This window comes from Carassius gibelio, chromosome A11 (assembly GCF_023724105.1).
Source record: "Carassius gibelio isolate Cgi1373 ecotype wild population from Czech Republic chromosome A11, carGib1.2-hapl.c, whole genome shotgun sequence".
In the NCBI taxonomy this organism is placed as follows: Eukaryota; Metazoa; Chordata; class Actinopteri; order Cypriniformes; family Cyprinidae; genus Carassius; species Carassius gibelio.
Window position 1 is genome coordinate 13,842,770 of NC_068381.1, and position 13,890 is coordinate 13,856,659.

At 37.7% G+C, this 13,890-nt stretch overlaps 1 protein-coding gene across 1 annotated transcript; it reads right to left on the minus strand.

Annotated features, from left to right (window-relative positions):
• Nucleotides 1-1,230: 1,230 nt before the first annotated feature.
• On the minus strand, nt 1,231-3,239 carry LOC128022415 (proline-rich protein 36). The gene is made up of 6 exons (XM_052609979.1): nt 2,927-3,239; nt 2,719-2,838; nt 2,489-2,607; nt 2,243-2,390; nt 2,052-2,167; nt 1,231-1,971 (listed from the first exon to the last, which is right to left on the minus strand). The coding sequence occupies exons 1-6, from the start codon at nt 3,162-3,164 to the stop codon at nt 1,330-1,332; spliced, it is 1,383 nt and encodes a 460-aa protein (XP_052465939.1). The 5' UTR covers nt 3,165-3,239; the 3' UTR covers nt 1,231-1,329.
• Nucleotides 3,240-13,890: the final 10,651 nt, after the last annotated feature.

Genomic DNA, 13,890 nt, shown 5'->3' on the forward strand with positions numbered 1-13,890 from the left:
GGTAATGTGCAAGTCCCTGGGCCATGCTTCAGTGGGAAGAAAGGAATTGGATCCATTTCACAGTCTTGAATATGAAGCACTGGTGAACGGTGAACTCCTGAGCACCAAGAAGGTCCTTGGTCTGAAAACACGCAAACAGAGGAAGGTGAAGGTACTGAAGTTGTTGCAGAAGATGGGGGCCACTAAGCTTGTCGTCATCGTTGCTATTTCAAACTCCCCAAATCTACTTTTTGTTCCTTGTTTCTCCTTAGAACAACTTATCTTAGCTCTTAGATTTTAGCCCTTACAGTAGACCACAACTGTTAAGAACAGTGTAACTTGGCGCACAGTATGGCAACAACCCTTACTTCTATCAATAGCAAACTTTGTCTTCATATGACAAAACCTACAGTACAAATACACAGACAACTTCCCCTGCCCAGTGAACATCAATGGTGAAATCAATTCAGAACACTAACAAAAACCTTTTATTGGGATTCAGGAATTGTTTGGCAGCTCAATGTCTTAGTATAGAACATAAAATAAATGAATTAAGTTAAATACCAAATAAGCTTTATGAATTACAGTAGATCAAGTAGATGATATTACAAGAGAAGTATAAAAATAAATATCAGATAGGTAACAAAAGAGTATACTGATTGCATACATTAAAGTGGACAAATTTCATTTACAGTAGTATATACAGGTGCATCTCAAATTAGAATGCTGTGGAAGAGTTAATTCAGCAATGAAAATCAAATTGTGAAATTTGTGTATTAATAAAACACCCTTTATTACACCCGAGTCTTCCTTGTGTTGATAATTCAGTAAGAGGGTCTACAAGTTAACAAGATCTCTAAAATCCTTCAGATTGGTCAGACTACATATAATATTTAGTTAAGCCCAAAGCAATTACACAAGTGTTTCGTCAAACCTCAAAATGGGAGCGGATCCTTTGAGCATAGTTGAGGATTTTAAGTGACTTAATGACCAATAATGTTCTGATAAACTACCAAGTTCTCCTTTGATTTCTCTGAATCAGTCGGTCATCAGATGAGCCATGAAATAAGCACACTACTACAAAACTCTTCTTTGCATTGCTCAGGGCACACATTAGTTCTGTTACAGCAGTTAACTGGAACTATATTCACAAACAAAATTAGATCATTAAGGATTTCTCCGCAGCAGAACTGAATGGGAGACCGACACGGTCAAAGAGACATTCCTGTGCAATCAAGAAACTCCACAATATTTTAATTCAAACCTTTATTAGGCTTACACAAAGCAAGCTAATGAGGTCAGTTCATTCTGGTGTCAAGAGGAATGCCACTTCAGAATACACTCATCTGCTCAGTCTACGGGTCTCATAGGTAACCACTTGACTGAGGATAATGCAGGAGAAGACCGTACCTTACGGCTGCGGGGACCAAAGCCTGAAGCTTTAGGATACTGAGGCATGAGAGGGTTTTTCACAGTTGGAGACCCAGACTTGATGGGTAGTTGACCGTAGAACGGTGGGTACATTGGATAACCTGGATACTGGTGTTGAGGCTGGTATGGGGCAGTTGTGGTCATTGGAGGGGTGTTCACTTCTACTGGGCTGTGGAAGCCAGTCATGTAAGGAGGCAGCTTTTGGTACCAGGGATATTGTGGTGGTTGTGCTGCTGGGGGAGGAACTGGGTCACCTTTAGGGTGAAAGGGATCAAATATTGGCATGGGATACTTGGGAGGGTACATGGGTTGCTGGAAAGGATATTGAGGAGGAGCAGCCGTAGGTGGCACAGTGGGAGGCAGGGTAGCAGGTACACCAGGGTATGGAGGATACTGCCAGGGTCCTCCAAGAGGGAAATGGCCAAACATCTGTTGCATGTCATTTGGGTCACGGAGCGGTGTGGTTGGGGCTGAAGTTGGAGTTATGGTGGGCTGTGTCAGAGGACAGGCAAGAGTCACTTCCCGGTCACCGTACATCAAAGGAAGTCTCCTTTCATTATCCTGAAGACAAGTTAACCAGTAAACTGTAAGAAAAAAATAAATTCCACACATTCTTTGAACGTCAAGTCGATCATTCTTACGGTTATTTCCCAACAGCTTCCTGTGAATGGTGCAGTGACAACTAGACCAGCAGTAGTGTCCAACATGAATGAGCATTGGGTGTATTTCAGAAGAAGAGGCTGCCATGATCCATCAACTGAAAGCAGAAAACCAGGGTCAAGCTAAAAAAAGGCATCAACTCAGATTAAATGCAAAGAGTTAGGGGACTTGCCTTTAACTTTAACATTTTCTGCCCGGACACAAAATTTGACGATCATGCCAGAGGAGAAGCAGGACACAGTAGGGAGAGGAGGATTCACAGGGCAAGACACTTGCACTGGATTGCCCATTATAATGAGCGGCAGAATATATCTTGCACCCTGTTAGATTCAGAAATTAAGTCTTCAAAAGAAACAAGCTTACAAAGTTATGTCACATGGAACAGAGACCAAGCACTTTTCACTTTTATCACACTAACCTGTTGTCTGACATGACAGCCCCTGTATGGAGCAACAAGAGAGACATCCCTGCGTGCACGCTTCAGTGAGAAGCCACAGCTAGCTGGCATCTCAGACAAAGGCACTGGTGACTTCTCTCCTGATGGATGAGAAATTAAGTTAATGGGTGAAGAAAAAATATATATATATATATATATATATATATATATATATATATATATATATATATATATATATATATTCCCCTCACCTCGGTCAACCAGGAAGTGTGGCATTCGCTGTCCTGGAATGTGCAAGATCATTGAATCATTGCTACATTGCACAGAAGAACCCAGACGGTGCAATTTAGTGCTAGTAGGGTGAAACCACGCTTAAAAGGGAAAACAACTTAAGTTAAACAGTCCCCACTTCCAAAGAATAATAAGAGATCTCATTTTAAGTTCAGTATCTCAAGTTACTTTCTTCATTTGACTGGTGCCCTTCTGGTGCCGCTGGCCTCAATGCAGATGTTTTCACATTATTATAAGATACTGAACCTTGACCACCAATTAAAAGTCTGCCAAAACGGACAGGGTTTTCAGAGACTGCTCCATAAACAGTACTAGCTTCCAAAAAGGCCACAGGATCAGCCCTTAAACAACAACTTAGTGACATCACAGCCACTGTGTAAAGTAAAACACCCTTTGCCCACACCATGGTAAATTCTCAAGCAACTGCCAAGAAATTCACAGTTATTACAAAACCCTTAACTCTACAGCTTGGTTAACTTACTAAGACATACTGTGCTATTTGTACTAACTTTTGAATCATTTGTGATTATTGGATGACCAATCAAATCTGTTCATCAATCAGCTTGTTGTTTTCAGCTGTCCTTCATTATGCTGAGGGTAAAGACAGGCCCTGCATCCCAATGTTCATACTACCCATCCTAAATAGTGTGTGAGATTAGAATATGTGGCTGTGTTCAAAATGGCATACTTGCTTATCGCCCAGTACACAGTGTATACTGCCTACAATTTTTTTTAAAGAATAGTGTGTGAAACAGTATACAATAAGCAACAAATGTTTCAGAGTAGTGTGCTAAAGTGTTGTCACATGACCAGTGTTGGGAAGTTTACTTTTAAAATGTTACAGGTTACAGATTAAAAGTTTCTCTATTTAAAATGCAATAGTAGTGTAACTTTTTAAATTACTTTATTAATGTAACTGATTACAGTTTTTTTTCAACTGCTTACACACATTTTCCAAAGTTTTCCTCTTTTTTTCAAAACTTAACACACAAATTCAAGAATTGCACACACAAGATGCAAAATGCCCCACATCTCTTTCAAAATGGAACACTAGAGTCAAAATATCACAAACATATTTCAAAAGCAAACATTTGTCTTACGTTGTAAACACCTTTAGGTTAATGTTATATTTTTGATTATGTCATATACACACTGTTATTCAAAACCTAAAGCTCTTCTTTTACAGTATTTCACAACTGCTAAAACACTAGACCCCCTTCTCTGAACCCAGTGCTCAGTGGCCTAAACCCATTTGTCGAATCAGTCACTTTGTAGGCAAAACCTTAAACAAGTTCAGGTAGTTAAGACACTGTTTGCAAATCTCATCCACTCTTTTTGCAAAACTTTAAACACATTCTTACTCACTAAAACCCATTTTGCACTGTGTTGCAAAATGGTAAATACATGTGGCAAAAGTTAAACACAACTACAACACAACTGTCATCGTTTAAGATCATGTGCTTCTCTTGAGCTGAGCCTGAGCGAACTCACGCCACAGCGCCAAAACGGTATTTATGTTTTTGAATTTAGTAAGGAAACGGACGTAATTTGAAATCTGAGACTTTGTTTCATATCAATTATGACAAAGCACAAAGATTATTGTGAGTTATTGGATGGGATGTGCACTACAATGTTCCATTCATTCATCAACTGAAAACAGGATGACTAATAGATTCCTGGTATTTAAGAATCGATATTGGTTCATAAAAATGAGAATTGATTAAAATCGAGAAATCAATATTTTTTACCCAGCCCTAATAGAGAGGAATACTGAAAATAGAAAAAAGTCAATCTAATACAGTAGTTTGACAAAAATACTCACCACTTCTATAGAGCATTTGCAAGTCAAATTGCACTTGACTAGATTAATCTCATATGTGTAAAATATAAGAAAAAAATGCATTAGTTTTAAAGCAATAACATTTTCTCAGAGGTAGGCTAATGATTTTAGAGAATTGAGCACATTTCCTTCTTAACTTAAAAAAATAAAGCGATAAATTATTATTGTAACAGTAAGGGTTACTATGAGCTTTCATTAGTGAACAGTAGTTAATGTTTTTAATAGATCTTAGTCTATCCTAGATTCGTACTGACTAGGCTTCCAGCACGCATGTGATTTGTGGATTACTTGCTATTTTAACCGCCATAGACCTGGAAGATTACCATTTGCAAAAGTTTTGTCTTGATAGTTTACACATTTAATTTTCTCCTCTTGTAAAATTACATGCATGCGCAGTATCATCAGCTCATCGATACAAAAATTGGTTCAGTGTACTGGGGATCCGACAACCGACGCAACCGGTTCTTGACTCGAGAACGAGAAGCGCTCCAGCAGTGGGCGTGTTCGCTAGTTATCTGGCTCGGCTCAGTGTTCATCTTCAGTTCTCTCTTCACAGCAGTTCAGTCAGTGTACTGTTTGAGTAAATGAATTACTCCAGGATATTGTTTTATTTTGATTTAGAGTGAGTGTCAGCCACCTTAAACAAGTTTAACAGCTTAAATCATTTGTGCATTAATGCTTACTGGAGACGCGAACCATTTCAAACAATTCAATTCGATTTGGTGAACTGGTTCAAACGGTTCACTAAGAACCGATTAAATTGAACGATTCGTTCGCGAACCGGAAATAACTATTTTCCAGCATAAAACACAAGAGCATATAAGATTTTTAGTGCGGATTTGAAATATGACAGTAAATTTGAGTGTGGCATGCATTTTATTATTTTTTGGTATTTCTCAATTTAAGTCGATTACGTTCTGTAAAATCCCCTCCCCCACCCCGTTTGCACCCCGAAAAGCATTTTGTTGCAATTAAGGGGCCAAGTGAAATGACTTTCTTTAAAAGAGAATTCGAAATAAACAGAGAATAAAAAAAGGATTTTCTTTGTGATCAAGTTTAAAAGTTTAAAAGATACATAGTTCAGCCAGACGGCCTAAACGTTCTGTAAGTAGGCCTAACGTTATATCCCTTAACGTTACACCACCCAAAAGTATTTGGGCCATCCCTCCCTGAAAATAATTAGTTGTCATATACAGAATAAAATACGAATACATATGCCTTAAGGAATGTACACAATTTGAAAAATTTTAATAAAAGTCATAATGTTAAACAGGTAACTGTTCCTGTTAAACATTTGCACTAACTTTTGCCTTTCCATGAAATCAGAAACTTACATAAAAACGTTTACCTCAGTGAAAATACGTTAAAAACTGACTACTAACTGATTCTCAATAGCATTTCAATTCAAAATGTTAATTACCTTCAGGCTTTAGCGTTCCATGATAACTTGCAGCTTACACCATCCAAAGCAAGAGAGAAAATGGTGAACTGTTTTTCCTTTGCGTATTCCAGAGAAAACACAACAAATTTATATAATTTAAACATGATTATTTCTAACAGGTTGAACATTCGTCAGCATTAAATAAATGGCACAAGACTAAAATATGTTTAGATGAGAAACAAAATAATCATGTAGGAAATACGAAATGCATTTGTGCAAATTGAACAATCTGCCCATTAGCATTTTTTCAGTGTAATTCAATTGGGCCTGCTCCACATGCAACTGTTTTAGTGGTTGCCCAAGAGCCAAAACATTTAACCCCGTTGACTCGAACGATCACACAGGTGTGATAAGTCTTGGCTGGTCCCTTAAGTGTATGATCACACCAGTGTGTGATTTGAACTTTCAGTGCGTCATGTCATCAACTGCTAAATTTAAATCTACTTTCGCGCTTTGACTGGTGCAGAGCCAGATCGGACATGCTGAGCGCTTGTCATATTAACACATATATTCAGTAGTTTCAACCATTTCATTCTTATTTAAAGTTTCAGAAATGTAAATACACATGAGTACTAGCAAAAACATACATTTACAGTTTATAAAATATAGCTGATGTCTGCTGAAACGGCAATAATGATCCTTACAAATATAATCTGATGACATGTTTTTATTGATATCATATACAGATTTTGTAGGTAACTAAAGTTTACTATGCTCTTCTCCCAGTGTACAGCAGACTTACTTTTATATGTTTTCGGGAGGCGGTGATGAATTTGTGTGTTGTAAATCCCACAGCATGGGTTCAGCGCAAACTAACATGGCGGCGCCCATCAACTGGTACAGATCAACTAAAACGTTTGATATAAAAGTTTTTAAACTACCAAATATATATTTACTTACACATATTTCAGAATCAGAATATTAGATATTTCATAATTTAGTGAGCATATTTTGGTAACATTTTGAATAAACCAGGAAAAACTCAATAAAAGCGATCCATGTGTCATACAGATCTATTGTGGCTGTGTTGTGTCACTTTGCAGAATTACAGTGACACACAAGGGCTTTTATGCTCTAAGCCTGTGAATGAGACCACAGCTCCTTTAAATAGGAATCCAGCTGGGGATGTTGTGTTGTCACAAGACGATTATTACGGATCACCTTATGGGTTGGGGGGTGGTCCATTAAGGATGTCCAGTCTGTGAGGTCTGGACAGAGGAGCACCGTGGCTGGCACATAAAGCGTTTGGTGATACTAGCATTCTTTCTGGCTCTCAAACAGTTTTCACCTCAGCTGAGAGGTTGTCACATTGTCAGGATGGACAACATGACGGTTGTTTCGTACCTCAATCGCCAAGAAGGATTACATTCCAAGCCCCCTGTACAGAGCAGAGGTTCTGCCGTCACCAAACAGTGTATGTCATACTGGATTGTGGAGGCTATCTCTCTGGCCTATGAGGCACGTGGCTTGACTTCTAGGGGTGCATGCTCATTCTACAAGAGCAGTGGCTTCTTCTCAGGCTTTCTTCAAAGGGTCCTCATTGGAAGATTTTTGTGCTGCGGCAGGATGGTTTTCTCCTAGCACCTTCTTAAAGTTCTACAGTTTCGATGTTGGGTTGGTTCCTGGCTCCCGGGTCTTATCTGCTAGAGCAGATGGTTTCCTTGGTCTTCCAGCTAAAGGTACATCCGGCGTTATGGTATAGCGTCCCAAAAGCAATGACGTCATCGCAGCATCGAAGTGAACCTATCAGGCGAAATATCAGTCCAGCTGCTGCATTCTTAATGTCATCTCAGCTGCATGCTTCTGTGGGCATATACTTTTTTTGTGTCGCTTACAGTCAGTTCTGTTGTTATCTTTTTTAATTTTATAATTCATCAGCACCACGAGTGTCATGCAGTTTGTAGGCCTATACATATTTGTCCATTCTATTTCTATAGTTGCATAAATTAATTGAAATTGTGATTTGTGTGATTTTAAATAATGAAAGAAGGATTGTGAAAATGAACTGAACAATGTGAAGTATGTCCAGATGTAAAATTTGACAGGGTCACCGACAAGTCGGATTGCAGTGACAGCAAAATGGAGTCTACAGTTTTAAATCAGCTCATGTCTAAAAAATTACATAGTACTGTATGTGCATCCCAAATTGCGTACTTATGCACTATTCTATGACGTTTTGTAGTAGTAGCAAGAAGTGTGTTGACACTGAAAATTTCAAAAAGAAAAAGTGCACTTCAAATACCCAGATGATGCACTTATAACCAAATTACTGAAGAAGGGATGGAAAAAAAAAGAGAAAAAGAATGTTGGACACTTCATGCACTTAACTGCCATAGCTTTAATAATGTACCGAAGGGGAAGGGGCAGGCTCTGATAATCTTATAATGGATATTTTATAATTAACAGTAACATTATTATAATTAGAATAATTATTCAAATTTATTAATATTAACAATAATAATAAAAATATGATGTGTTTAAATATAATTTCAAATTTTGTAATAATAATAATAATTAATCGTATCAAATTTCATATACTTTACACTCCAAATGGTTACTGATAGTCCACTCTTTTTCATTGCACTAGCTCATCAGTAGGTGGTGGCAAATGCTCAGAGAGGAAACTAACAATTAAACAACCTAACAAATTTAAGGTGTAAGTGTCATGGTCTAATGCTGTATGTTTCCATAAATTTGACTCACCCAATTTTATTAATGGAGACAACTGGATAACACTTTAAATAAGACAACATATCATTTCTGTTAAAATGTAAAGAAATGCAAGAACAAAATTCAGTAATTATTTAGTAATGTTTTGTTTTTTTATGTCAATGCTTTTTTGTTGCAAATGTCAGCATATGTATTTTGATAAGTAACTGTATTTTTTTGTAATAGGATTTTTTTTGTTTTGTTCTGGTAGCACAAGTATATGTCTTGTGATATCTTTCAATCATGCCCTTTTTAAGGTCATTCAGAATGATACCCTCAATGTCAATTCAGTGCGGTTTAGGTGTCTTATCATTTATCACAGCCAGACTGTGTAAAGAGCAAGCAAAAGGCCCACAGAATCCAGAATAAAACTGTCATTTTACTGAACCTATCCATCATTCTGTTGAACTGTAGCTTTTGTGTTTTTTTTTCTCACATAGATATCTTTATCTGTGTGCCTGTGATGTGAATTGTACTTGAACCCAACAAAATAGTTCAAACTCAATTGAAGTGTGCCGTGATATGGAAATAGTCAGTGACATCCATTAGTTTGAATTATGACATTTATTCAGCATCTTAAAGCTATGTGAATGGTTATTATACAGATCTTTGGGGGACACAAAAGAACGGCATTAGCAATGTTCCCAGGCAAAATCCTCAGACTCCACAAAATAGCACACTTGAAGTATATTTGCAGTCTTGTGAATCTGCATTTAGGTATTTTCTCACATGCAATGTTGTGAACTTGTGAATTGAATTTAGATGAATTTACCTAAATTATTTTATTGAATGCAGAAATGTTTTCAATCACTTCTGTTTATCAGTTTAAAGTTAAATTGTTGATTTGTGCCACCCAGGCCTCCATAGTATATGCACACGACAAATAGTAATAATAGCTACTTTGAAATGATCTGACACCTTTATTACCCATAGAAACTGCAGAGATGCTGTTTAGTGTAGAAGGATGGGAAAGAGAGAGAGAGAAGGAGAGAGATAGAGAGGGGAGAAGAGGGACAGAGCTCTGAATGATTGATTATTCTCTTATACCTTTGTGGTTTGATTAAAGCGTCCATGATTTATCGGCACCAATCACAACAACATTACGCCGTGTACAGTATCTGTTTGTGTGTATGAGTGTGTGTGTAATCTCAAGGTATACTGAATCGCATGCTAAAAAGTATCACAAACAAAGGCCTGCCAAGGTGTTTGCAAAAACGTCGTCTCGATAAATATTCTCTCTTCTACTGACACTTAATATTAAAATGGGAATCATCCCCTGTCACGCGGACTGCACATATTAGGTTATTTAATACTTGATGGATGTGTTTACTTTAAACAGATGTTGCATAGAGTGTAATCATTAGCAACCATTAGTTGTTGGTCTGGTCCACATGCTTAGGCTTTTCCTTCGGCTCGGTTTCATAATTTCTGGGAAGAGAGATATAGTCTGCATGGGACTGTGTGCATACGTTTGTGTTGTTTTTAATAATAGTGTTAACTAGATCAGGGGGTTTCAAACTGGAGTCCACCGAAAATTAGATAAAAATGAGATCCATTTAAAAGAAAAGAAAAAAATATTTAGTGAGATCCATTTAAAAGACAATAAAAATAATTGTATTGTTATTATTAATATTTAGGGTTCTGATAATTAAAGTGCTAAATCAAGATATTAAATATATTCAGCTTATTTATTTATATAAACAAGCTAGAGATTTATACATGCTTCCTCTCCGGTTGTAACAAGTCTTTCATTGTATTATATCAAAAGGTTTGTGTTCTTTTTAACGTACAGTATGTGTGTGTGTTTACATTTGGTTTAGTATAATGACACTATCAAAGCAAATTAATTATAACTTTTTTCTCTCAAAGTATAACTGGGTCTGTAGATGAAACTATATTGCTGCCTCTATATTTTAGTTCAGGGATTCTTTTGCAAGGCAGTCATCAGACTTAGGGGTCTTTGGTCTCAAAAAACCCTTAATTACGGAAAGTATTCAGACCCCCTTAAATTTTTCACTCTTTGTTATATTGCAGCCATTTGCTAAAATCATTTACGTTCTTTTTTTTCCTCGTTAATGTACACACAGCACCCCATAATGACAGAAAAACACAGAATTGTTGACATTTTTGCACATTTATTAAAAAAGAAAAACTGAAATATCACATGGTCAAGTATTCAGACCCTTTGCTCAGTATTTAGTAGATGCACCCTTTTGATCGAATACAGTCATGAGTCTTTTTGGGGAAGGATGCAACAAGTTTTTACTCCTGGATTTGGGGATCCTCTGCCATTCCTCCTTGCAGATCCTCTCCAGTTCTGTCAGGCTGGATGGTAAATGTTGGTGGACAGACATTTTCAGGTCTCTCCAGAGATGCTCAAATGGGTTTAAGTCAGGGCTCTGGCTGGGCCATTCAAGAACAGTCACGGAGTTGTTGTGAAGCCACTCCTTCATTATTTTAGCTGTGTGCTTAAGGTCATTGTCTTGTTGGAAGGTGAACCTTCGGCCCAGTATGAGGTCCTGAGCACTCTGGAGAAGGTTTTCGTCCAGGATATCCCTGTACTTGGCTGCATTCATTTTAACCTTGTTTGCAACCAGTCGTCCTGTCCCTGCAGCTGAAAAACACCCCCACAGCATGATGCTGCCACCACCATGCTTCACTGTTGGGACTGTATTGGACAGGTGATGAGCAGTGCCTGGTTTTCTCCACACATACCGCTTAGAATTAAGGTCAAAAAGTTCTATCTTGGTCTCATCAGACCAGATAATCCTTCAGGTGTTTTTTAGCAAACTCTATGCAGGCTTTCATGTGTCTTGCACTGAGGAGAGGCTTCCGTCGGGCCACTCTGCCATAAAGCCCCGACTAGTGGAGGGCTGCAGTGATGGTTGACTTTTTTATAACTTTCTCCCACCTCTCGACTGCATCTCTGGAGCTCAGCCACAGTGATCTTTGGGTTCTTCTTCACCTCTCTCACCTAGGCTCTTCTCTCCCGATCTTAAGTGCAGCAGAATTTTTTTTTTTTAACCTTGGCCAGATCTGTGCCTTGCCACAATTCTGTCTCTGAGCTCTTCAGGCAGCTCCTTTGACCTCATGATTCTCATTTGCTCTGACATGCACTGTGAGCTGTAAGGTCTTATATAGACAGGTGTGTGGCTTTCCCAATCAAGTCCAGTCAGTATAATCAAACACAGCTGGACTCAAATGAAAGTGTAGAATCATCTCAAGGATGATCAGAAGAAATGGACAGCACCAGAGTTAAATATATGAGTGTCACAGCAAAGGGTCGGAATACTTAAAACCATGTGATATTTCAGTTTTTCTTTTTTAATAAATCTGCAAAAATGTCAACAATTAAATTTCTCTGTCAATATGGGGTGCTGTGTGTACAATAATGATGAAAAAAAATAACTCAAATGATTTTATCAAATGACTGCAATATAACAAAAAATGACAAATTTAAGGGGGTCCGAATACTTTCCGTACCCACTGTATATTCTAAAGTGCATTTTAAAAACAACTCACATAATTCATAGTAGTTCTTAGCTAAAGTAAGAGATGCATGAAGACATACAGGATGAAAGGATATTTTTACTTTTTGAATGGGCTATATTCAAAATATTCGATATATGATGTCTGCCCCATTTGTGTAAGTCTATGTTAAAGTTCTGTTGCTGGCATGTGAGCAAGGTTGAGATTTCTGTGTACTTCCTGGTTGGAGGGGTGGGTTGTGGATGCTGGTTTGCACTTTGTGCTTCCTGTCTCTGATGGGCCAGGCCATTCGGCACTTCCTGCTTGAAGGGGTGGAGGGCGTACTGTGACCTTGCCTCATGTTTTTCCCGCAGGGTTGTCCCACCAAGCTACTCTAAGATGGGGACACTGCAGTATACTCTGGCTGGTGGGAGAAAGGAAACACATTAGTAAATGAACAGAGGACATTAGGTGAGGCCTATATGTTAAATGATTGGAATGAAAATGAAAAAAAAAAAAAACGTGTTTTATGGTATGGAAGTTGTAGGGCTGTGTGATTTGTGGAAAAAAAAGTGTGATTACATGACTAATATGACTATAAAATAATAATTATATTATATATGTATATGTAATAAAGTACTTATTAATAAACATTATTTTTTTATTATTACTAAACAATTATTAATATCTGCTATTGTTGTTTATTGTTATTATTTATTTAAAATGTTTATAAATTAATATTACGCTCACTATTTCACTGCAAAATAAAACATTTGAATTAAAAACATATATGCTAATGATACTGATTTTATAGTATAGCTGTAATTGCAGTGCTTATATTTTATGGCATTAATTTTAGTTTTATTTAGATCAGTCATGTAGCCCTTAAAGGTAACTTGAAGTTGTTTCTTGAAGTTGTTTCTTGAAGTTGTGACTTTGATTCTCATCATTTCTCTCTCAGTGTGACTGTTTCTTATTTTAAACTGTATCAGAAAATTACATGAAATACTGTAGCTCTCTAGGATCTCAGTCCAGTTAAAGTTGTTTAGAGTTTTCAAGGATAGAGTTGTTGTCATTCTTGCTGTAGGCCCTTTCACTGAAGGAGGGAAATTACCCCCTTCACTATTTCAGCTATCATTTATTCCTGCCTCGGCTTCCTGTTTCCTGTCTCCCTCAGTCTACTTCCTCTCCAGCCTCACCTGCATGCAAGCCAGAAGATGTTTAGGATGAGCCAATGAGGAATTAGAGAGGAAAAAGTGAAGTAACATGTCTTCTAAAGCCGCGTTTCCACCGCAGGAACTTTACCCAGGAACTAGGGACTTTGGCCTGGTACTTGGTGTGTTTCCACCGTAGGAACCAGGAACTAAATAAAGTTTCGGGCCCCTGAAAGTTCCAGAACTTTGAAAAATTCCCTGCTGGCGAGGTGGTACTTTTTCAAAGTTCCGGAACTTTCAGGGGCGGGACTTTGACGCTAAACATGCTGATTGGTTGAGTTCACGACACGCAGCATTGGTTGAGTTCAACCACCATTTATTCGGATCAACATTTTCAAAATATTACTGTTATTGTGTCATGAAATGTAATTTTAAAAGTATTTCAGGCGACAGGGGGTAGTAGAGTCGGGTGATATTAGTAGAGTCGCATCGCGTGATATTCAGATCACAATGGCAACTG

What these genes read in the sequence shown, in the direction of transcription:
- LOC128022415 (XM_052609979.1), bottom strand. Translation starts at nt 3,164, where the DNA reads ATGGTGTGGGCAAAGGGTGTTTTACTTTACACAGTGGCTGTGATGTCA. An exon ending in GCACCAGTCAAATGAAGAAA is followed by an intron (nt 2,839 to 2,926) that starts GTAACTTGAGAT and finishes TTCCCTTTTAAG; the next exon opens with CGTGGTTTCACCCTACTAGC. An exon ending in GAAGCTGTTGGGAAATAACC is followed by an intron (nt 1,972 to 2,051) that starts GTAAGAATGATC and finishes ACTTGTCTTCAG; the next exon opens with GATAATGAAAGGAGACTTCC.